The sequence below is a fragment of the Dipteris shenzhenensis genome, chromosome 20 (genome assembly GCF_047967505.1).
Source record: "Dipteris shenzhenensis isolate YYH24624 ecotype China chromosome 20, Dip_SZ_1.0, whole genome shotgun sequence".
Lineage (NCBI taxonomy): Eukaryota > Viridiplantae > Streptophyta > Polypodiopsida > Gleicheniales > Dipteridaceae > Dipteris > Dipteris shenzhenensis.
Window position 1 is genome coordinate 15,145,604 of NC_141615.1, and position 22,642 is coordinate 15,168,245.

General features: G+C 44.3%; 1 protein-coding gene across 2 annotated transcripts in view; it reads right to left on the reverse strand.

Moving 5' to 3' along the window:
- LOC147889335 (general transcription and DNA repair factor IIH subunit TFB1-1-like) overlaps positions 1–22,642 on the reverse strand; it is a 105,797-nt gene that overhangs the window by 13,917 nt on the left and 69,238 nt on the right. The window contains exons 14-18 of one of the 2 annotated variants that reach the window (XM_087391538.1): positions 22,339–22,466; positions 22,045–22,239; positions 17,164–17,277; positions 16,759–16,836; positions 16,057–16,184 (exon numbers count right to left, since the gene is read on the reverse strand). In XM_087391538.1, coding sequence (XP_087247664.1) covers positions 16,101–16,184; positions 16,759–16,836; positions 17,164–17,277; positions 22,045–22,239; positions 22,339–22,466 — 599 coding nt within the window. In that variant the 3' untranslated portion in view covers positions 16,057–16,100. Of the gene's footprint in view, positions 1–16,056; positions 16,185–16,758; positions 16,837–17,163; positions 17,278–22,044; positions 22,240–22,338; positions 22,467–22,642 lie in introns of those variants that run through there. The other variant, XM_087391537.1, reaches the window with a different exon arrangement.

The window sequence follows — 22,642 nt, forward strand, 5'->3', positions numbered from 1 at the left end:
GGCAGAGAGCAGAGACAAGATGTCATGGACCCGGATGTGAGTCTGTCCGCTGGCGCAGCTGTCGTGGCTCTGGCTCTCGCTCACGTCCGCGTCGTCGGCTAGACTGAGGAGAGGTATCCTGTGACTGGAAGAAATCAGTGATGGGCCGCTGGGTGTCCTCATGCTGTGTGTGCTGCGCATGTCGCCGTGCTCGGAGAGAGGTATCTCGGTGGCGAGTCATCTCATGTAAGAAAGCGGCTAGGCATCGCTGATCCGAGAACTGCAGCATGTGTGGGAGGGGGCCGAATCCGTCGCGGAAGAGGCAGTGGTACCGGCCTCGGATGGCATAATAGATAGGACATCTGAAAGCAGAGTGCTCCTCCGACTCCATCTCCTGCAAGTCGCAAAGTGGGCAAAGGCGACCCTCTCGTGGAATACCCTCTGCGCATCCTCTCTCGATCCATAATCGGTGTGACGAAACCCTAAACTGACCGAGGGAGATCCGGAGCGCATGTGGTAGATGGAGCTGTGTGTAACCCGGAGGTGTGATGAAGCCCTCCTGTGAGATCTGGAGGCAGTGTCGGCGGTAGAAGTCGAGCTTCACAGGAAGCTCGAAGTGAAGAAACCATGTCCGCCAGGTGTGGAGCTGGAGCAGATCCGCTCGAATGAGCCGGTTGACCTCCTGGTCAGTGGGGGAGAGGGGAGATGGTGGAGCGTTGAGGCTGTACTGAAAAGGAGGCAACCGGTCCAAGTCAAGGCCCAATCGGGTGAACCAACTGGAAAGACGACTATACCAGCATCGCTGGTCCCCATCAACGGATAAGGCCATAGAGGAGGGTAGGGCTAGCCAAGGTAGGCGGAGGCGACCGTCGGCGGAGGTGCTGAAATCCCTAACTCTGTGGAGATAAGTGATAGCCTGGAAAGCCGCATCAAGCTGTAGGGGTGAGGTGCCGAACTCTGCTAGAATGATCTGGTGTGGAACCGATGGTTTGCTGCGGATCATCTGAGCAAACATCAGTATCTGTAGGCGCTCGACTCGAGCCCACTCTGTGTCTGAAAGGTCGGCTTCCCACCACGGGCTACCGTACATGCCTACTGGGCGGACCAAAGAATCAAAAAGGAGAGACTTGGTCCGCGGGTCCTGGAAGTGGAAGTGGTAGCACCGTCGCTCCAGCCTGGCAAGAGCGACGTAGCCCTGACTGATCCTGGCCTGCATGGCCGGGCGCATCGTGAAAATTGGGCCTGAGAAGACAACGCCCAAGTATGTGTAAGAGTCAACTATCTCAATAGGGTCGTCGGCGAAGAGGAACTGCTCTCAGTGCATAGCGGGTCTGGAAGTGTTGAAGATCATCACCTTGGTTTTCCCAAGGTTGACCTTCAAGTCATGTGTATCACAGAAGACCTAAAGTCCATCCAGGTGTCGCTGAAGACCAGTAGCAAAAGAGGATAGTAGTACTACATCATCTACGTATAGGAGAATCTGGATGACAATCTCCGCAAGAGGGCAGCCTGCACCTCCGAGTGTCCTGATGGTGGTCTCGAGCTCGTCGATGTAGAGGCCAAATAGAGTCGGTGACAAGAGACATCCTTGTTTGACTCCGATAGTGCTCGTGATCTCTGGGGTCCAGCTCGTGTCAATCCTGACCTGGCCCGTCACCCGCTCATAGAGAGCTACTACTGCCCAGATAACCTCCGAGTCGTAGTCTAACTCCTGCAGGCGTCTGACTAGTCGGGCGCGGGGAACGGTGTCGAATGCCTTGCGAAAATCCACAAAGCAACAATATATACTCTCTCTGTCTCCTGTGTCTCGCCTCCTCAATGATCCCTCAGTGTGTAGAAATGTGATCGTAAGTCGAGTGATCCGCCCTGAAGCCGACCTGTCCGGATGCCCTGAGCCCCTGTACCTCTGCGCGAGCACTGACCTCGCCATCTAACACTTATGCATAGATCTTGGACATAACATGTCAAATCATGATGGTCTTGTAATTCCCTGGATCCATGGGATCTCCTGCTTTGTGGATGGGTGTGATTGTGTTCAGGGTCCAGGCTCTTGGGAACCCGTGGCAGATAGCTTCATTGAACAGCGTTGCCAAGATGGGGGCTAGAGTTTTGATGCCATAGGCAACAAACTCTATGGATAGGCCCTCATGATCCTTAGCTCGGCCGTTGTGAAGCTTAAGCGCTACGTGGGTGACTCCCTGGGTTGTGAAGAGGGTGCAAGAGGTGGGGCGGGGGGTGGCTGAGAGGTCGGGAGGAGGCTGATCAGGGATATCATAGAGTGTACGTGCGTAGGAGTGCCAGAGGGAAGTGTCTGTGAGGGGGGAGGGGATCGACGTTCTAGGAATTTCCTCCATAAATCCTTGGAGTTGCTACTAAACAGAATGTTCAGTAGCGTATCCTCATTCTGGCGCAGGAAGGCTAGCTTCTTGCGACGGACTAGTCGACGATAATCCCTGATGAGATGTGGGTTGGCCCTAGCGTTTCGATGGGTCGTGAGTCGGGTCCTAGTGTCTCTGTTGAGAGAGAGCAATATGCCATGGGATAATTGCTTGTGCAGTACCAGAGATATGAGACAAAAAAATGCCATGCATCCCCATATGCTGGACATAGAGGTATTAGAGCTACTACTCAAGCCTTGGAGAGGTATTTTCATTGGCCAGCCATGCGTAAGAATATACATAAACTTGTTACAGAATGCCTTACTTGTCAGAAAGTTAAATATGCAGACGGAAAGCACTTAGTCTACTGATGCCTCTTCCTATGCCTCAGGCACCATGGGAAAGCATAGCAATGGACTTTATCGTTGATTTGCCATGATCAAAGGGAGCGAATGATGGGATATGGACAATTATAGACAGATTCAGCAAACCAGCCCATTTATTCCGGTGCGTAAAACCATTAAGGCAAACCACATGGCCAAAGTCTTGATGGCCCAAATTGTAAAGCACCACGGAATGCCAAAGTCCACTGTCACTGACCGAGATCCTAGGATGAGAGCGCTGTATTTGACAACATGGGGTTTTTCTTCTCCTTTCCATCCCGAGACAGATGGTCAAAGAGAGGTAGCAAATTCAATTGTGTTAGATCTTTTGAAATGCTATGTGGCTTATCAGAAATTAGAATGGGAAAAGTACCTTCTGTTAGTGATTGCATATGATAATATAGTTCATACCTCCATAGGAAAAGCTCCATTTGAGGTCATATATGCAAAGGTGATTCTGCCACCAATCCTGAGTACCAAAGAATAGATATTTGCAGCTGATCAGTATGTCAGGGATCTCTAGACAGCGTCCAGCCATGTACGGACAGCAATAGATAGAACTCAGGAGAAAGAAAGAGAGCTGCAAATAAGCATAGAAGACAGCTAGACCTCAAGCAAAGGGATTGGGTACTTTTAAAGTTTGAAAAAGCCAAGCTTTGCAAGCTTAAGGTAAAAGAGAAAGTGTATGCCCACCAGCTATCTACCACGTACTATAGCCCCTTCGAGTCACAAATGAAATCAATGAGGTAGATTATAGATTGGAGTTGCCAGAGCATTGGAAGATTCACAATGCATTTCACATGACTCTTCTAAAGAAATATCAAGGCCCGAAGCCTACAGATTCTATAATGGAAGATCCACTAAAAATGGATGAGTTGGAAGGGGTCCTCTAACCAAAGCAAATTGTCTATCATACAGTGCGCAAGGGACTCCAAGGCAAAATATTTTATAGGTACCTTGTCAAGGTCGAGTGGGGAGGCCTCTACATGTTTCGAGACAGGAGTTTTTGCAGGCTACTCGGCATGTTCGCCTTTGTATTTTATGGGATATGATGCAGCCCGTGCCCTCTACTCTGGATCTTGATTTGGGATTTGCTCATCCGATGCGCATCAGGCTGCATTTTGCCTCTTGTCCTACAGCATGTTATCGGTACCGAAAGGTTGGTCATTTTGCACGTGCTTGCCCTTCGGCTTCCATGACCACTCCTCTTGCCCCTCCTTCAGTAGTAAAGTTTACTCTTCCTTCTCCTCCGGTTTTTGCTAAGGCTTTATTGGATAAGCCTTCTTTTACTATTTCAATGCATTACTGGAGGAAGGTAGAAAAATCACAGGTTAATCTTTCTCTTGCTGAAGAAGTTCAGGATCCGACTCCCGTTGAGCATCATCAGCCTCCTCCTCCTCTAGATATGGATGTGCCCCTTGCAGAGGGGATCATACAGGATGTTGCACATGCTCTTTCTCAGGTTGATCCTTGAAGTGAAGCTGAAATGTCGAGTCCTGCTTTATCAAATGCAACTCTTTCGTCGGAGGATACAGATGTTGATCTAGCTCCTTTACCTCTAATGCCTGTGCCAGAGTCTTCTTCTGTTCGGAATACAGAAGTGCCTTTTTTACTGGAATCTTTTCATCCCATGTTACAATAGGTTTTTGACCCTGTGATTCAGAAATTTCGGGTACCTGCCTATATCAAAAAGAATCACAAGGGCCAAAAACAGCTGGCTTTTATTGATGGTGTGGTTTCATCACTGCATCAGTTTTTACAGAGCAATAATTTGAAGTTGGAGGATGCTGTGTTTGATCCTCCTCCAGCTTGATATGTAACTTTTTACTTGGCTGTCTCATGACTTTTGCTCTGAGAATTTACTTGTAAATTTTTTTATTGTACTTATTTGATGGGTTTTTACCTCTTTTTGAGGTTTCCCACACAGAAATATAAGATTTCACTATTTAAAAAAAAGTGTGTTGTTTAGTGTTTGTGTGTGTGTGAGAGAGAGATCCCGTGCTAGCCCTCGTGCTCCAACGCTGCAACTGCTTGTTTGTCCCTCAGTTTGACGCTCTCGAGGTTCCATTTGACGCACGTTTTGTGTCCATACGCTCTCTCAAAAAATTCAAAAAAAACAATAATAATAATAAATAAATCGTACTGTCAAAAATCCGTATGATTTTGTCCGTATAGCCAAGAAAAATCCGTACAGTTTTGTCCGTACAATCGGGAAAATCTGTACAGTTTTGCTGTCAAAAAAATCCCAACAAAAAACAAACAAACAAAAAAAAAAACAAAAACAAAAACGTACTGTCAAAAATCTGTACGATTTTGTCCGTACAGCCAGGAAAAATCCGTACAATTTTGTACGTACTCTACTTTCCTCATTGTAAAGTGTTGCTGCTTCCAAGCCTTTTCCTTAACTCGAATGGTGAATTATTCCTATCAGAAAACACCTTTCACAAAGACAAGTCGGTTTCCAACAAGAAACAAAAACAGATGATGGATTCAAATGATTCCCTTCATGACTCTGTTGAGGCGCAGCTTGTTTATGAGGTTATGCATGAAGGGTTTGAAGACACCCGCAAAGGTTGAAAAGATCCACTTCCCACCACTGGCATTATGGTGGAAGTGAATGATATATTTGATCCAGTTAAGGAGTATGCAAAACATGCCATTATAATTTTCTTCCCAAGACGAATGCTTGCTACAGCAGATGTTGGAAGTTGATTGACTCGAACCCTGGGTGGTTCTTATGTCAAAAAAGTTCATTATGCAGCGAGGGGCTTTTTTGATTTTATCATGGCTGATGAGGAGCAGCGTCAAGTTTTGTTGGAGCACTCTCCTCTCTTCTATGGCCAGCAGATGGTCCATGTCCTGGTCCATGTCCTGCCCTGGTCTCCCACCCGGGATTATCTGGCGTTGATTTCGCATCGTTGCCCTATTTGGGTAGAAGTTGTGGATTTTCCTCAATGCTTGTCTTCTCTTCTACCTAAAATTGCAGCTTCCCTCGGTAAGGTGGTATGTCCACCGCAACCCAATGGAAATTCGAATCGCTTCTGCATTTTGTGGGACACGGATCATCCCACTCCAACTTCATATTCATTTACTGTGAATAATGTTTCCATGGGGAGTGCCTTTGTCACCACAATGTAAATATCCTAAGTCAAATACAGTTGACCATTTATTTGATCATAATTAAAGAGTTATATATGTGTTAATTATGGTCAAAGAGTTCTTTTAATGGTCAAAGAATTGACTAGGTCAAAGATACTTGACTCTGGTCAAGTAAACCTCACTTCGATCGAGGAGACTTGGTTTATTACCAAGAGGGTTAACTACAGTTAACCAGAGAACTACAGAGCTGACTACGGTCAGAGAGTGTTGACTTCGGTCAACGAGACTTGGCATGTGCCAAGAGAGTTAACCACGGTTAACCAAGATGTGCCAACTTCGGTTGGAGAGTTGTGCTAACTTCGATTGGAGAGACTTGACTATAATTAAGGTGCCTCGAGCCTTGGTCAAAGCCCCTTAATTATGATCAAGAGCGTTGACTTCGATCAACTAGAGAATAAATATATTTTTTCATATTTGTTATGTGTGCACATGTATTCAGTGGGGACACCCACCATGACTAGAACTAGTCCACAATGTGTTGTTTGCATGCAAAGCGCTAACAATTAATGGGTGCCATGGTGGTGCGCTTTAATTAATTGTTGCAGGTACTAGGAAGAGTTATTTTCCTAAGCGATACGGGAGCCTAATCAGAGTCTAGAAGGCGGTTCGCGTGACCAAGTGCTTCGAAGACTCCAGAGTTGCCCTTAGTGGCATGTAATTAGGAAAGTAGTGTAGAAATTAACAGGTGGCTTGTTGCCAAGAAGGGGAGCCTGAGAGCTCATGTAATGATTCATTCATTCACGTTTTGGATTATGTGTGTACAGCTCCTACGCTGAACTGATGTACTCAATTACTCTCTGATGAATTAAAAAACCATCAGGGAGTCCAACCCGACGATTGTCCTGGGCCCTAGTGTGTCTGTTCAGAGAGAGAGAGGGAGAGAAAATGAGAGTGTTGTTGGTTGTTTTTCTACGGGTAGTATTTCATTGGTATCAGAGCCAGCAATCAAAGCCTTTTTCAGGTTTTGACGATTTGAGCCATCGCGTGGGCTTTAAGTGTTGCCAGCAGAAGTTACGCGAGATGATTAGTGTGATGCCTGCGTGGGACGTGAACTAAAAGTCGTGAATTGAAAGAGGCGCATTGAGATAATCACCTGAAAGTAGCAGGCGCAAACTGTTTGTAAGCCAATGCCAAGAGTCTAAGTGGCGTAAAGGAGCACCGCCCTTACGTAGGTGTTTACATCAGGTGAAGACTCCAGAGTTGCCCTTAGTGGCATGTAATTAGGAAAGTAGTGTAGAAATTGACAAGTGGTTTGTTGCCAAGAAGGGGAGCCTGAGAGCTCATGTAATGATTCATTCATTCACGTTTTGGATTATGTATGTACAGCTCCTACGCTGAACTGATGTACTCAATTACTCTCTGATGAATTAAAAAACCTTCCGGGGGGTCCAGCCCGACAATTGTCCTAGGCCCTAGTGTCTCTGTTGAGAGAGAGAGAGAGAGAGAGAGAGAGAGGGAGAGAAAATGAGAGTGTTGTTGATGTTTTTCTACAGGTAGTCTTTCACCCTTTTACAAGCTCAAGTGGGGGCTGTTTGCAAGTGCTTGCTTTGAATGCAAGCAATTTGGGCACATGGCTTCACAATGCCCCTCCCGAGCTCCACAGATGCCAGTGCAAGCTGAAATGGTTCTGGTCAAAAACAAAGGGGTCAAACAGTTTTTCTCTATTCAAGACAAAGGCAAAGCCCCGGCTGTCTCAAATGGTAATGCTTCTTTTCCTGTGCCTTTGTCCTCTCCACCTCAAGGGAAGGGGGAAATTTTTTGACTAATGGATGGCAAACTCCTCGCAAAGTGATCTCCCCCAGGCGACCTTTGCTTTCTCGGACTTGGAGTGGTGCATCCTCTCATGGGAAAACACCTGCTGAAAACTTTGGTGTTGGCTTGACCTGCGATGCTGTGACTGCAAATCGGACCTTGTTTCCTAAGAAGAAGTTGCTACACTTTTGTCCTCTCCTCAGGCTGATGCTTCATCCTAAGGCAGAGGCCCGGACATTGAGGTGGAAATGCAAACGTAGACAGCCCATTAGTTGCTGTACATCCTGTCCCATAACTGTAAATATGCTTGATCATATGAAGTGCGTTACTCTCGATGTACAGGTAATGTGTGATGGTCGCAAATGGAAACTGGTCTAGATGTATATCAGGCAATTGCAGCCTGATATAGTTGCTTTGCAAGAGCATAATCAGCATATGTATGCTGGTCAGATAGGCCATTTTGCTAGTTATGATATCTTCTATACTGGAGAGCACTCCTTTTCTGGTGTGGCTTTTTTGGTAAAGCATGGCCTTCATCCTGTTGTGGCTCTCAATGTAGATAGATTATTGTTCAATGCCTTGTTCAAGGGAAAATTTTTGAATTTGCATAGGTTTATGCCCCCCAATCTTCTCGTGATAGAGCTTTGATCTAGGCTGCCATGCCTTCATTTGTGGTGACTTTAATAATGCCCCTCAATCGAGTGACAACACCTCAGGCCACACTTATATGTTGGCTTCTGAAACACAGGCATGGTCTGATTTTTTGCTTTAGTTGCGCCTGGTTGATCTCTGGAAGGAATTACAGCCCATGCTTCCGGGCTATACCTTTCAGCATAATGCTCACTCTTCATATCGGCACGCTTGGACAAATGGTATCAGGTTGATCCACAGCATTGTGATGCCTTTACTTGTCAAATTTGGGTTGATCATGCTTTCACACATTCGGATCATGCTCCTCTTTGGTTGAGGCTTTCCTTACATGAATTTCCCACTGACAGATTGCCTTGCCGAAGGCTTTTGCTGATTAATAATAGTTATCTGGAGCATGCTGACTTTAAAGCCTTGGTCTCTGATGCTATTCAGCCTCTCTCTCCTCAGATACACATTGGTTTGGATTATGCCTAGCAAGCTTTTGTTGCTCAGATGCAAGCAGTTATTTGAGATTATGGTAAATCCTATATGCAAGCCACAAGGGAGACTGTAGCACATGCCAAATTTACTTGTCAGTGTTATGCTCTAGCCGAGATAGCATGACCTCGGATAGATCGGTGGGCATTTTCTCTTAGATGACCAACTTTTGTAATAGTTAATGTGCGTAATTAAATGGTCAAGAGAAGTAACTGCCAAGGTCCTAGGTGAGGGCGTAATGGCATTGACTAGGTAGTTCTAATAGGGCTAGGGCCTAGGTGCATCTAAATGTGCAAATTGCCAAGGGGCAATTGTTTTTAAAGGAACTCCAAGAGAGGGGTGAAAAAGGATGCATCTAAGTAAGGGCCTAAAATGAAGACATGTGGCCAGGAACTATCTAGGGAATTGTGGGTCTCAGGGATAAGGATGAAGGAATTAACGATGGGAACAATTAATGATCACGCATCAGGTCCCTGAGAGTTGGCTGGGAGGAAAATAAAGAAAGCCATCGCCCGTGACAAACACTAATCCAAGAGAGAAGTAGAAGTAGCGTAAGTCTAGAGTTATCGCATGAGCAGCGACGATAAGTAGATGCAGCGTTACATTCTAGACAAGAGCAGCGACGATAAGTAGATGCAGCGTAACAGTCAGAGTTTGACTAAGCTTGCTCATCTTCGCCCTTTGTCTTCAGAGAAAAGCATGCTCTTATGTCAGGCTCAATTCTCTCTTCAATCCAATGATCGCAGAAAGCTTGCTAAATGGGAAACTCGATCGAGACAACGGGCACTTTTGGATAAAGGTTGCTCTTCCAAGCAATTTTTTAAGAGTTTACACTACAAAAGACAGGCTGCCAATATCTGTCGGATCCGGATACCTGATGGTTCTTGGTCAACATCTCGTTCAGAGCTTGCTCATTTATGTATGCAGCACTTCTCCACTCATTTTGGGCATGTGGATACTCTTTCTCCTCGGGTCATGTCTGCACGTCAGCTTCTTTTGCAGCATATTCATCCAATTCTGTCTGATGCTTAGGCTTTGGAACTTGAACATCCCTTCACTGAAAGGGAATTGTCTGATGCACTAAGATCCTGTGGCAGATGGAAATCTTCAGGATGGGATGGTCTCACTGTTGAATTCTTTCTTGCATTCTGGGATCTTCTTAAATTCACCTTGCTACAAATGGTAAATACAGCATGGCAAAATCAGCAGATGCTTGTGTCATGGAAAAAGGGTCTTCTCAAGCTGATTTCAAAAAAGCAGCTATGTGATTCACTTGGTGATTGGAGGCCAATCACGCTCATGCCAGTCATTTACAAGATCATTGCCAAAATGGTGGTTGATCGGATTAAAGGTTATTTGCATGATGGGTTGCATCCCTCCCAATATGGCGTTGTTCCATGTCGCCATATCACAAATAACATTGCCAATGCTTATATTGGGATTGAATATGCCAAATACACGCAGCAAGATGTTCTACTCTTGCACGTAGATATTGTTAGAATATGAAGCCAAGTTGAGTCAGTTTGGTGTGTTCTAGTGTGTTCTAGTATGAGTTCTAGTCTAGTGTGTCCTATGGATGCCATGTGTCACATTGGGAGTTATCCCATATGCATAGGTGTTCATATGTGTGTGTGTGCGCTCTTATATAAGAGCTATACTTGTCTAGTGTCAAATCAATCAAGTATCAAGGTACAAGCTCTTTGGTCTACATGTGAGTACTCTCATTTTTGTTCATTGCTCGTCATTTCATTTCCATTTCATTATTTCTCCTTTTGAGTATCACTTCCTCTCTCCGTAGCCTACCTTCTCCCTCTCCCTCTCTCCACCATGTTCCTTCATGTGGTATCAGAGCCACCTCTCCTACCTTTCGTCTTCCCTTCACCTAGCTCAACCTAGAGGATGAGGGAGGCCCGCAAATGGAAGCTACCCTCTCCCTCCAAGGTAGAGCTGCCCTCCCCTTTCCTTAGCCTCTCCATTGAAGTCCGATGCTGCTCCAGCCCGCCATCACTTTGATCTTGCACTCGAACCATCTTTTCAGCAATTGCCGCACCTTCCCTTTGCTGGTCCAGCCTTCTGGAGAGCTTTTGGATGAGTTTCATCGCGAGAATCACCTGCTGAAACAAGAAAACACCTTTTCGATTGGGTGGTTTTGATCAACTCCAAAATTTTCTTGCATATCTGCAGTCACTACAGCAGGGCGCCTCATCCTGGTGCAAAAGCCCCTTCAAAATCAGCTCCCAGCCTAAAAACCACTGCTGGTATTGCCAAAACCACCTCCGGTTTTAGGGTTCCAGCCATCTTTTTTGACGTTTTCTGCTTCAGAACTGGTCACCCTACTGAGGAGAAGCTTATCCAATACTCACAGCAAGTTTCCAGGTTCATTTTGTGCTGAAATCTGTGAAAAACTGTCAAAACTGTGATTTTTGACCTAAGAATCGACTTTTGCAATTTTAGCCCAGATTTTCAGTATTTTTTGGAGATTTTGGCATATTTAGCCTCTGATGCACTAGGGCTTACAGTTCTGCATGTTTCTGAGAAAATATCAGAAACCCTAATTTCAAAAATTAGGGCTTTTCTGATTCTTTGATTCCTACAGTTGTATTACAGCCTCCTCTATGTAAAACTCTTAAGGCTTGCCAAGAAATTTTGTAAAATCGTCACTATTTTGTAACATTTGTTCGGGGACATTGTAAAATCAAGTGAAGTTACTCGACATTTGTAACTCCTTCCAGCACATTGAGAGTCATGACGTGATTTCCCTTGGTAGCTGCTCCTATGGCCTTCATCGACACATCATTCAAGGGCATTCTCACCTGGTTCTTCACCGACATACCTCTTTGCATCAGGATGTGCACACTCTTGTGCAGTAGATACTTTGGGATCATGGGTTCTCTGCCCTTGCTATGCATAAAATGAATAAAAGCTTTTATATTTTTTATATGTTTGAGTTAAAGGTTCTCTGCCTTGAGTAGTCCCTCTAAAATGAATGTTTGGAGCGTCCTCTGCCTTGGATTGTCCTCCTAAAATGATGTATTTTCTCTTATATGTTTGGTGTGTGACTCCATGTTTCTAGTTAGTCCCTGGAGTCAAGAGGGGGATGTACTTCAACCTCTGAGTTGGCATCGGAGCCATGTCTAGTTCAGACATTGCATAGTTTAGTAGTCCTGTCACTGTCATGTTCTGTCCTTGGTTCCATTCCAGTAGTCTCTCACCTTGCCTTCATGGGGGGGATGTTAGAATATGATGCCAAGTTGAGTCAGTTTGGTGTGTTCTAGTGTGTTCTAGTATGAGTTCTAGTCTAGTGTGTCCTATGGATGCCATGTGTCACATTGAGAGTTATCCCATATGCATAGGTGTTCATATGTGTGTGTGTGCTCTTATATAAGAGCTGGACTTGTCTAATGTCAAATCAATCAAGTATCAAGGTACAAGCTCTTTGGTCTACATGTGAGTACTCTCATTTTTGTTCATTGCTCGTCATTTCATTTCCATTTCATTATGTCTCCTTTTGAGTATCACTTCCTCTCTCCATAGCCTACCCTCTCTCTCTCCCTCTCTCCACCATGTTCCTTCAGATATTGCAAAAGCCTTTGACACAGTTCAATGGGATTTCATCTCGCAAAAACTATGCGAGCTTTGGGGTTTAGACCAAAAATACAGCAGGTTATTTACTGGCTTTACAGAGATAGCAATGCGGCTTGCATTCTTTCTGGGGATATCTCTGATGAGTGGACTCTTCATTGTTCAATCCGCCAAGGATGCCCTCTCAATGCTTTACTGTATGCCATTGCTACTCATCCTATGCCACAATATATTGATCATCTTGTGGCTACAGGATCACTTCATGGCTTGGAATTGGATGCTAATCGCAGCATGGTTGCTCAAGCTTATGCTGATAATTATTTCTTTACCCCGAAGAATACACCCCATGATCTTGGTGCCTTGATGCAGACCCTCTCTGTTTATGGTTTGGCAGCTGGTCTTCATGTTAATTTTCAGAAGTCTAAGCTGCTCCCTTTGCATTCCAAAGACTGACATAGTCTATTATGGCCCGGGGATATCATTCCACCCACTCACTTTGTTTGTCATCTTGGTTACCCTTTGGGGTGGAAACTCACTCGCCAACAACAAACTGATTGGGTTTTGGCTAAGCTTCGGAAAAAACTTGAGTATTGGAAACTGGCAACCTGGCCTTTGCACGTTCATCTTCGAATAGTGCAGTCCATCCTTGTGGCATATATTCAATTTTACTTGCCATTGATCATGTTCACTAAGGCAGATCTTACATCTTTCATGTCTATCTTTATGGAAATCTTCTGGTGATTCAAACATGGCAAAAAAAGTCTCAGGCTGCTTTCGATGCATCACATTTGTTCTCCCAAGATGCATGGTGGATTGAACATCACGGATATTCATGTGCATATTCTTGCCTACAGGGGGAAAATGTTGCTGCAATTTCTGCAAGGTGATCAACCTTGGGCTCTTTTGATTAGGACTCTGGTCACTTATATCAGTATTTTTGCGTTTAGTCATTGGCAACTCGATCATTGGGATTTCTTTTTTGGCTGCACTGATGGCACTTTGCTTGGCTGCCCTTTTGTCTCCCGCTTGCTTCTTGACTAGAAGCATGTTCTTTCTCATCTGGAATGAAATGGACGGCAATCTTTACTTGGGAATTCTTTGAGAGCTGAAAGCATTCACTGGTCGAAAGTCTTTTAGCCTCCCTTAGCTTTACAGGAACCTCGACGTTCCTACTTTGTCTCGTTTAAAGGCATCACCTCGGTTACTGATGTTATAGATGATGCTGGTACTGTGCTCCCCTTTTCTCTAGCAGCCACTACATATGGATTGCGCTCTCATTATCGTCCTTTGTGGCAACAAATTATTTCTATGCTTTCGCCTTTTGTTCCGATTCCTCCTTTGGAATTCCAAGACCGGCTGGAAAATTGGACTTTGACTTCTCCAGGGTCCTCTTCTCGTCCTTTGAGGCTATCTCAGATTATTGTACCTGCATTGTATAAAATCCTTTTGCCTCAACCTTCGGTTTCAGAGAGAGGCGATTCTGTTTGGCGAATGCATCGCCCAGCCAAGTGGTGGAGGAAAAGATTATAGCAACTTTAGGCCTATAAAGTACCACTTCAGCAACAGGTTTTCTTTTGGCGAGTTCTTTTGGGAGTGTTTCCATCTAGACAGCTATTAGCTCATCGACACATTGCTCCTGCACTTTGCCACAAATGTTCTGCTTCTTCGAAGACTGTGCCTCACTTGTTTTGGCATTGTTCGTGCTCTCATGAGTTTTTTTATTTGCTTTGACAGCGCCTACGAGCTAGATTCCCATCTGTTCCGTTTGGGAAGTTCTTCTGGCTATTTGGATTTCATCCATCCAGACCGGAGTTTCATCTTTTCTTCGTTTGGGTTCGCTAATGGGCACTATGGACTTTATGGACATATAGGAATTGTAAAGTCTTTGGTGATCCTACTTTCTCTCTATATGGCTTTTTTAGGCGTTCTCTACAGCAATCTTTCTTTGATTGCTTGCAGACCCGCTACATAGATCATGAGGTCTTTTTGGCATATACTGAAATTTTCAATTGATGTAATTATAGCACCTTGTTTTGAGGTTGCTACTCATATAATATAATCAATCAAAGATTTCACCAAAAAAATGTGTGTGTGTGTGTGTGTGTGTGTGTGTTGAATCAGAACATGTATCCTTCTTATAATGATTTCTTTTTTTAAATTCCTTTTTAAAATGTTTTCCTTGCAATTTCAAACACATTGATGATGGTTGGGTCAAGGAATCGAAGTCCAACCAAGTTGTAATTATCGGGTGAAGTCTCTGGAGCTGGTTAACATAAATTTTAAGTTGCGTCCACCCTCCTCTAGTGAGCTTTCTTGGATTTCTTCCCATCATCCTCGACACACCTTATAATACAAACATTTAAGAGGTCTACCTTCACCCAGACATGGATTCTCTCTTCGGGTTCTTGATTGTACTCTGTTTTGTGCTCTAGTCCTCCTACATGAACTCTAGGAGCCTTGTGGAAACCCCTTGCGCCCAATTTCCATAGTTGGGACTCTACTTGAGTGCCATGAGGACCTTACTCTTTAGACAATCTCTAGACCTTCCTATGCCGAGGAATACACCTAAGCCCATCCTCTAATTCTTTGATGGTGAGCCATTTCAAGAAAGCCTCATCCATTGAAGTCGTCCTAGTAGCCACTTTAAAGTCTAAGTGGTCCCCTCTTATGATAATCCACGCATCAGTTATCTTGATATTACAATTGACATGAAATTCCCTTTCCCTTGAGGTTAGGAATCTCTCTTGGAGATCACTTCCTTTTCCCAACTTGATAAAGCGTTCCTGATATATCATTTGTCTTGTTCTCTTCTCTTGTTTATCCAAAATTATGCCGGGTTCATGTGATAAAGATGGTGGTTCAGTAAGTCCAAATTGAACTTATTCGCCTACCAAGTTATCATCATCGCTCTATTTTCTTTTAAGTATAATTACATAAAAATTTCTACATCCTTTCTAGTAGAGCCCGTTTGTGAGCAAGTTAGTCGTTATCATTTAGAAGTTATTGCAAAATGTTTAACTTTTTCTAGATTGCCAGTGTTAGAATATATTCATTGTACTTACCAATATAGATGTCCAAATATAGAACATCGATCACCATCTAATATTCTCACCTAAAACATCACTAGGCATTGGCATAAATACCCACACAAATATTGATGGCAAAATCCAACTACATGACTTTGATAGTTTCTTTTTTAGCTAATGCTCTATCATTTGGACTCAAAAAAAGAATTCTAACTATGGGCAAACCATAGCAGGAAAGTGGACCCATGCAAGTAATGCATACTAAGAATATTTAAATTATGGTGGTAAAACATACCGCTATTGTGACTAGCAAATGAAAAGACATAAAAATGACTTTTGAATAACGGCATTGATCCATAGGAAGAAAACTCTCCGACCTCATGGGGAGAATGGGAGCTGGCGGGGGCATCAACCCTAAGACGGGGTCATCGATGTGTGAGGCTGCTGTAATGGTATGAAATCTATGATGGAGCTCTGGCGGCTGTTGCCATGTGTGGTCCATTGTGGTCTTTTTGGCTATAGCCCTGCGGCAAACAAGTGCCACTACCACTCCTGTAGGTCGTGTCCCCGGTCTGATGAACATGGAGGGAAGGTCCCCTAATGTGACCTATGCCTCATGGCAAGTTTGATGTATCTTTGGCTCGGGTCCACCGTTCTTCATGAGTCTTGCTGATTAGCATGAAAATTTCAGTGATCATGCTCTGAGTGGAGTCTCATTGTGTACCCTGATCTTGCCTTAGCCAACCGCTCCCTGTGTCGGACAACCTCATGAATGCAGGCTGCCAAGCATCTATGTTCTGTGTAGGACATATGAAAGAGAAAGAAAGAAAGAAAGAAAGAAAGTTTATTGAAGTCTTCGGAAGACCAATGGTCTATAAGACTGATAGAAAACTGATACAACAAGCAGAAACTAAACGAGCATCATCACCCATGCTGAATGCTAAGTGCTAAGTAGTACATAGTCATATCATCAGTAATGGAATCATCGTCGTCATCATCATCATCATTGAGTCAATCACCATCAAAGCTGGTTTGGCCTGCTCAATGCAATGCACCACCACAAGGGTATATGTGTGTGTCACACACACACACACACAGATGTGCCCACTTTATCAGTGACCTTTAATGTACTAAGGCATTCTACTATTTTAAAAAATCTTTGAGCTACAACACAATAATTTTACAAAGCTCACTAAGAGAAAAGGAAAAACAGCATAAAGGTTCAATGTGAATAAGCATTGACAAGGCCAGAAATAATCCACATGGTTTATACAGCAAGTTCTATTTGTCTATATTATCGAGCTTTCCTCGGATAAAGTATTAACAGGACATTACTTACTGCATACAAAATGTTATATTGAGTTGTTGTACCTTTTCTCTAAGAGCATTTGATGCAAGCGGATAAGCTGCCCAGAAATGTCGAAGCAACTCATGGCTAGTGGCCAACAACTGCCAAAAAAGAAGAGAACTCAATCTCTTGAAATTTCATCATGAAACCTAAGGTGATGTTAGAATAAAAGAGTAAGAAAAGACACAAAGCAACCCACATCACACTTTTTGAATCCTGCAGAGATTGGACTCATTTGCAGTTTTAAAGTTGGCATGATAAGAATTAAGCTAATATTGGCTAAAAACAATAGCAAATTTATAGACATGCAAGCACATTAGCCACATGCAGTCATACAAATTTAACTCCTTCCGAAACCCTAAGAGCAAACTTATATACATTAGACAACTCACTCTGCTGTAAAGCAACTATTTGGATTTTTTTTTAACCTGAAATAGCTCATCCCTTGTATTCTGTGGAAGACTGTCAAGGACACTATTCTCAGCATTCTTGCCAACATGGAGTTTCCTGTTGGAAATATATTGTGTAAGTTCCTTTAGTACCTGTCACAATGATAGCAAAGTTATAGACCATGACACAACCATAATTTTGATACTTAAATCTTTCCCTATACAAAATGCACAGTAATATTACTTCTACAACATCCCCTGGCTTTTACTGTAGATTTAAAATCCACCAACAGCCTCTGCAAACTTGATAGCACAGAAACCTACGCCATATGCTCATAAAGTCTGTCCAGATAAAAGAAATACATTACAGTACCAAGGAACACGTGTGATTGGCATATCCATGGACTTCATATTATCCATCTCATGTCAACCAACAACCTCACGCTAAGAAAACAGAACAGCACTACCGCTACACAATGTTTGTTGTTATGTGCAAGTCTATGCTTCTTTGTGTGGAGGCTCTCATCATTTTAGATGGAGTACCAGCTTAGCACTGACCTTTATAGAACCTTATCACATATGCAACAATTGTCTAAACGAAAGTGTACAGGAATGAGCTGCAATTTGCATGTGCTGGATGAAACAGAAAGGTTTATCGATGTAATGAAGGGGAGATTAAGTTGACTTAGTGGGTTAGCACTAGGGGATATGTGCATGTGAATGCCTCTTTGTGTGGAGGCTATCATCATTATAGGTGGACTACCAAGCATTGACAATTCGAGCACCTTATCACAATTGTACAGGAATGAGCTGGAATTGCATGTGCTGGATGAATCAGAAAGATTTACCAATGTAACAAACGGTGAAATAAGCCCAAGTTAGTGGGTTACCACTAGGGGATAGAGACTATGGAAGAGGACTGTAAGAGCCTCATGTCCACCTTATCTTACTCAGTTATTGATTTGACACCTTACTCCACTAGCACAGCTCCCCAATTTCAGCCTACCCTACCCTACCCTAATCCCCCCCCTCTCTCTCTCTCTCTCTTCCCACATGGCGGTGGGTCTAGTAGACTTTCTAACGGATACATGACTTCGCCATAACCCCCCCCCCCCCCACTCAGAGCTGACAATCTCATCCATCCTATATGTGAGGAAGGCCTGCCTCTTACGACGTATCAATCGTTGGCAGTCCTTAGATGCCTCAGGTGACATTAGGAGACCCAAAGCCTTCTCTTGTGTGAGGTGGGCTCTCGCCTCTCTGCACTCGTCGTGGAACCAAGGGTTTTGAGGCATCTTCCCATCTCCTATCGTATGGATCAGGTCGTGGGAAGGATCTGGTAGCAGCGTCATGTGCCACTGAGACAAGGGTGTCGGAAGCACTGGCACGGTTTATATTATCTCCAGGGGCGGGAGCTCCCTGGCTAGGTGACTCACGTACACTGGATCAAAGTGGTTGGCATGGTGGCAGAGATATGAAAGGCCAAGTATGACCCAACCATTGGATGGGGGTTTCTATTGGAAGGAAAGCCACCTATTCCCATCACTGACCCAGATGTGTGGCACACATATGCATGTCCCCTCTATGATGCCTTGATGCAGAGACCACCGGATATGTCCTCTATGCCTAGGCCCACCACCTGTCACCTGTTCACCACACAGAACGGATGAGCTACACTTCACTGATTACACAATCAGAGAAGGCAAGACCATGAAGGCCTACGGACTGAGCACTTTGCACATGGACAGGAGGTCCTATCTCCAGTCTTAGCACGAATGCTCAACGGGGCTCTGTCCCCCGGATTTCCACCTGCTTGCAGCACCACTACTTTTGTGCCAATACAAAAGGCTGAGGACCCTATGGAGACTTGGAACTACCGTACCCTCATGATTGGCCATACTTTGGCCAAGATTTTTGGATCAATCTTAGAGAGGGAGCTCAGCAGTCATACAGAGGCTCGGGGGCAGCGGGCACTAGGACAGGCAGGATTCCGGAGACAACATTCTTCCTTAAATCACATCTTCACTTTGAGGGCTATCATTGAGGAGGCTAGATCTAGACACCACAAGATCTACACATGCTCAATAGACTTTCGAAAGGCTTCTGCCACTGTCCCACAATCCCGCATGAACAGAAGACTACAAGAGCTGCAAATTTTAGAGACACTGATATGGTCCTATATGAGTCGGTATATGAGTCAGTCAGAGGCAGAGTTCATGCCCCACATGCTCTATCGGATTGGGTCGAGAGTCCAATCGGAGTGAAGCAAGGCTGCCTCCTCTCACTGACCCTCTTTGGGCTTTACATTGATGAGATCACTTCCTTCATAGACTGCCTAGGAGGCGAAGGATCACCACTGGCCAATCTCATGATATAGATAGTCCTTATCTCACCCTAGCGGCCGAGGGGCTGCACAGACATTTGGAGTCCCTAGAGCTGTTGGCAGAGAGGGAGATCTGATAGCCAACCTCGGGAAGACCAATGTTATGGTCTTCAACACCTCACAAACAGTGCTTCATCGACTCAATTTCACCTATCAAGATGAGCCAGTGGAGATAGTGCAGTCCTACACATATTTGGGAGCGGTCTTCACAGGACCCCTTTTCACTATGACACATGCAGCCCGTGCACAACTACGGGGTGCTTTGGCCCGATTGGAGAGACGGTGCTTCCAAGCACACTGCCAAAATCCATCGACGAAGTGTAGGCTGTTCGATACGCTAGTGCAACCGACTGCCATGTATGCAACACCCTTATGGGGTTATGATCTACCGATAGCACACTGGAGGAGATTTGAGCGGCTACAGGTGACTACGCGATCTAGGATGATTCGGAGCAAGCCCTCAGCCGCTCATGAGATAGTACAGGAACAGTTTGCCATGACACCACTACAGACTGATGCCATCTTCCAGATAGTAACATTCATTCAGAGTTTGGGACCTACCCCACTGGAGACTACCGAGGATGGCCCTGGAGTCATCCAGAAGATTAGCTGAGAGCGGGGCGGGACACATGGTATGCACGTATATCCACATGGTTTGCCAGACACAAGATTCAGATGGACAGGCTCCCTCCCTTTCAATACAATATGGATGCAAACCCTTAGTCGATCCTGCGAGATTAGATTACCCGTACCATACAGTTAGATCTTGTCCAACTCCACACATCTCGAACTTGAGGAGGAGATTAGGATCTCCCCACCAAGACCCGGTTCTACCACGACCACTTCGTGAGCGTCTTAGAGGAGGGATTCACCATCAGACGCGGTATCTCGAGGACAAAGGAGTCTCACATGCACTGAGGATCGCTATTGCAAGGCCACGATCATGATCTTCCATACCTCTCCAACACATCTCCGCACCCACACTTTCACACACAGGTGACCTGTTGAGATTGTCAGATCATACACGTATCTTAGGTGGGATCCACATTCAAAGATGATACCAGCAATGGAGCCCTGATTGGCATGGGGATACGCGTTTTAAGCCCTCCTTGAGCAACAATGCTTCCAAGCACGCTTTCAGGAGCCCAAGATAAAGGGTTGGCCTTTCGAACCTTTATAACATCTGCCCTAATGTATCGCGCATCACTTTTGGGGACCTACCCTATCAAAGAGGGTGCGGCAGAGGATAGAGAGCTCCCAAATCATGAGGTTCTCACGCACAATCCGAGGTGGCCCTCGGCACCACACAGAATCATATGAGCCAAGTTTTCCGCACCACTAATGATGCTAGATGCATTGTTTTAAACAGTCACCTATATCCAACAAGTAGAAGAGATACATGCTCAGGGATACCTCGACCTTGCCATGGAGTCTTCATGCCGATTAGCATAGTAGGGGCACACTTCTTGGTTCACTAGACTCTCCTCATGGTTCACGGCATACGGCATAGAAATGGACCACCAAGTATGAGCTTGACCCTCCCTTATTTCAAATCACTCATGAAGAGATCAACAGGCCCATGCGATTAGACCTAATTCAGCAGCACATACAAGATACTTGGGTGGTGCTTGCAAAGGGCGGCACCAAGATGGCCTTCTACATGCATCAACTTCTCAGGCTTACAGAGGACAACTCCATTCACAAGCTTAGTGATGGAACAGTAACTAATCTCTATTGTACGTTGCTAGGAGTTGATGATTTGTAACCATGTAGGTGCCTACACGGGGTAGAGTTTTTGTTTCTATTTACGTTATAAGTTGGAGCATATTCCACAAGTCATCCAAAGACTTTTCTTTATATATGTGGTATGCACCTATTTGAATTATGTATATAGGGATGCCTTAACATATTGTCCTAAGCTCTACAAATAAGTTTATTGGTTCTAGCTTTACAAGTGGATTCTTGGAAAGATCCCATAAACTGGAATTCAGCAATGATCTATCACTACAACCTTTGATGATGTGACCCCCACCATGAAACTATGCAAGCTGCAGCAGCTCAGCCTGTTCCTTTTATTGCTGACAAATTATTTACCCATGTTTTCCTTGCAAAATATTTCAGAGTGCTTGGTGACATGGGACATCCCGTCTCAAATGTTGGTTGTGCGAAGGGAAACGTTCTCACAAAACAGCTCTAGGGAGGCACAAGAGCCTCATTTGTCATTTTAGCATCCACTTAAGTACACTTAGACATGCCTGAAGCGTACATGTTTCCTAAACCTTCCTATTTATATCATAATTTAACTAGCTTACTATATCTTCTAGCATGAAAATCAAACAGCTAACACTAAGCTGCTAGATTTCTACTTGTGTCAGTACAGTGCAAATCTTCCATAAGTGGTTGACTTATTCTTGCTCCAAATAGGGCTCTAAGCCAATGATATGTAAAACGAACTCCTAACTTGCAACTGCTTTCCTTGTTTGGCTACACAGAATGTGACATACAATCAAAACAAGAAAGAAGGTGGCAATAATTACCCTTGATGATATCTCTGGGACAATGACTAGATCCTTTAAACTGTTTTCTCGAAGCTCAGTATGCTGCTGCCTAAAACTGAAAAGAGCTTGCTGTGGTGATAATGACACAGGCGCTATTGATTTACTCGATCCTACAGCTGTTGATCCTGCTCCCCTAGCACTGGACTGCTGTGAATCAAAATAACTCCGAGGATCCTGTCAAGAAAAATTACAAAATCACACACAAAACTTCTATATTTAATGACTGACTGAAGACTGTGTCTTACAATTAAAATGAATGTGCATAAACCATACCTGAATACAAAGAGGAACATAAGCAGGAGTTTCAGGCCCCTGTAGATCATCTACTTTGGTCATTTCATGAACCCTCTCTAAACGCCTTTGCTCTGACCCGGCAGAGCCAACATCTAGAACCATCTCACCTGCAAAACATTTTAGAAAGAAATTAGAAAGGTTCTTTCATACATGCACTACAGGAATCTTTTCCATGATCGTAATAAGAACTTGCATGATGAACAAAAACATATGGAGGCAAGAAAGTTAACTAGATTGACACCCTGAAAGACTGGATTTCTCTTTAATAGAGAGAACTTGAACG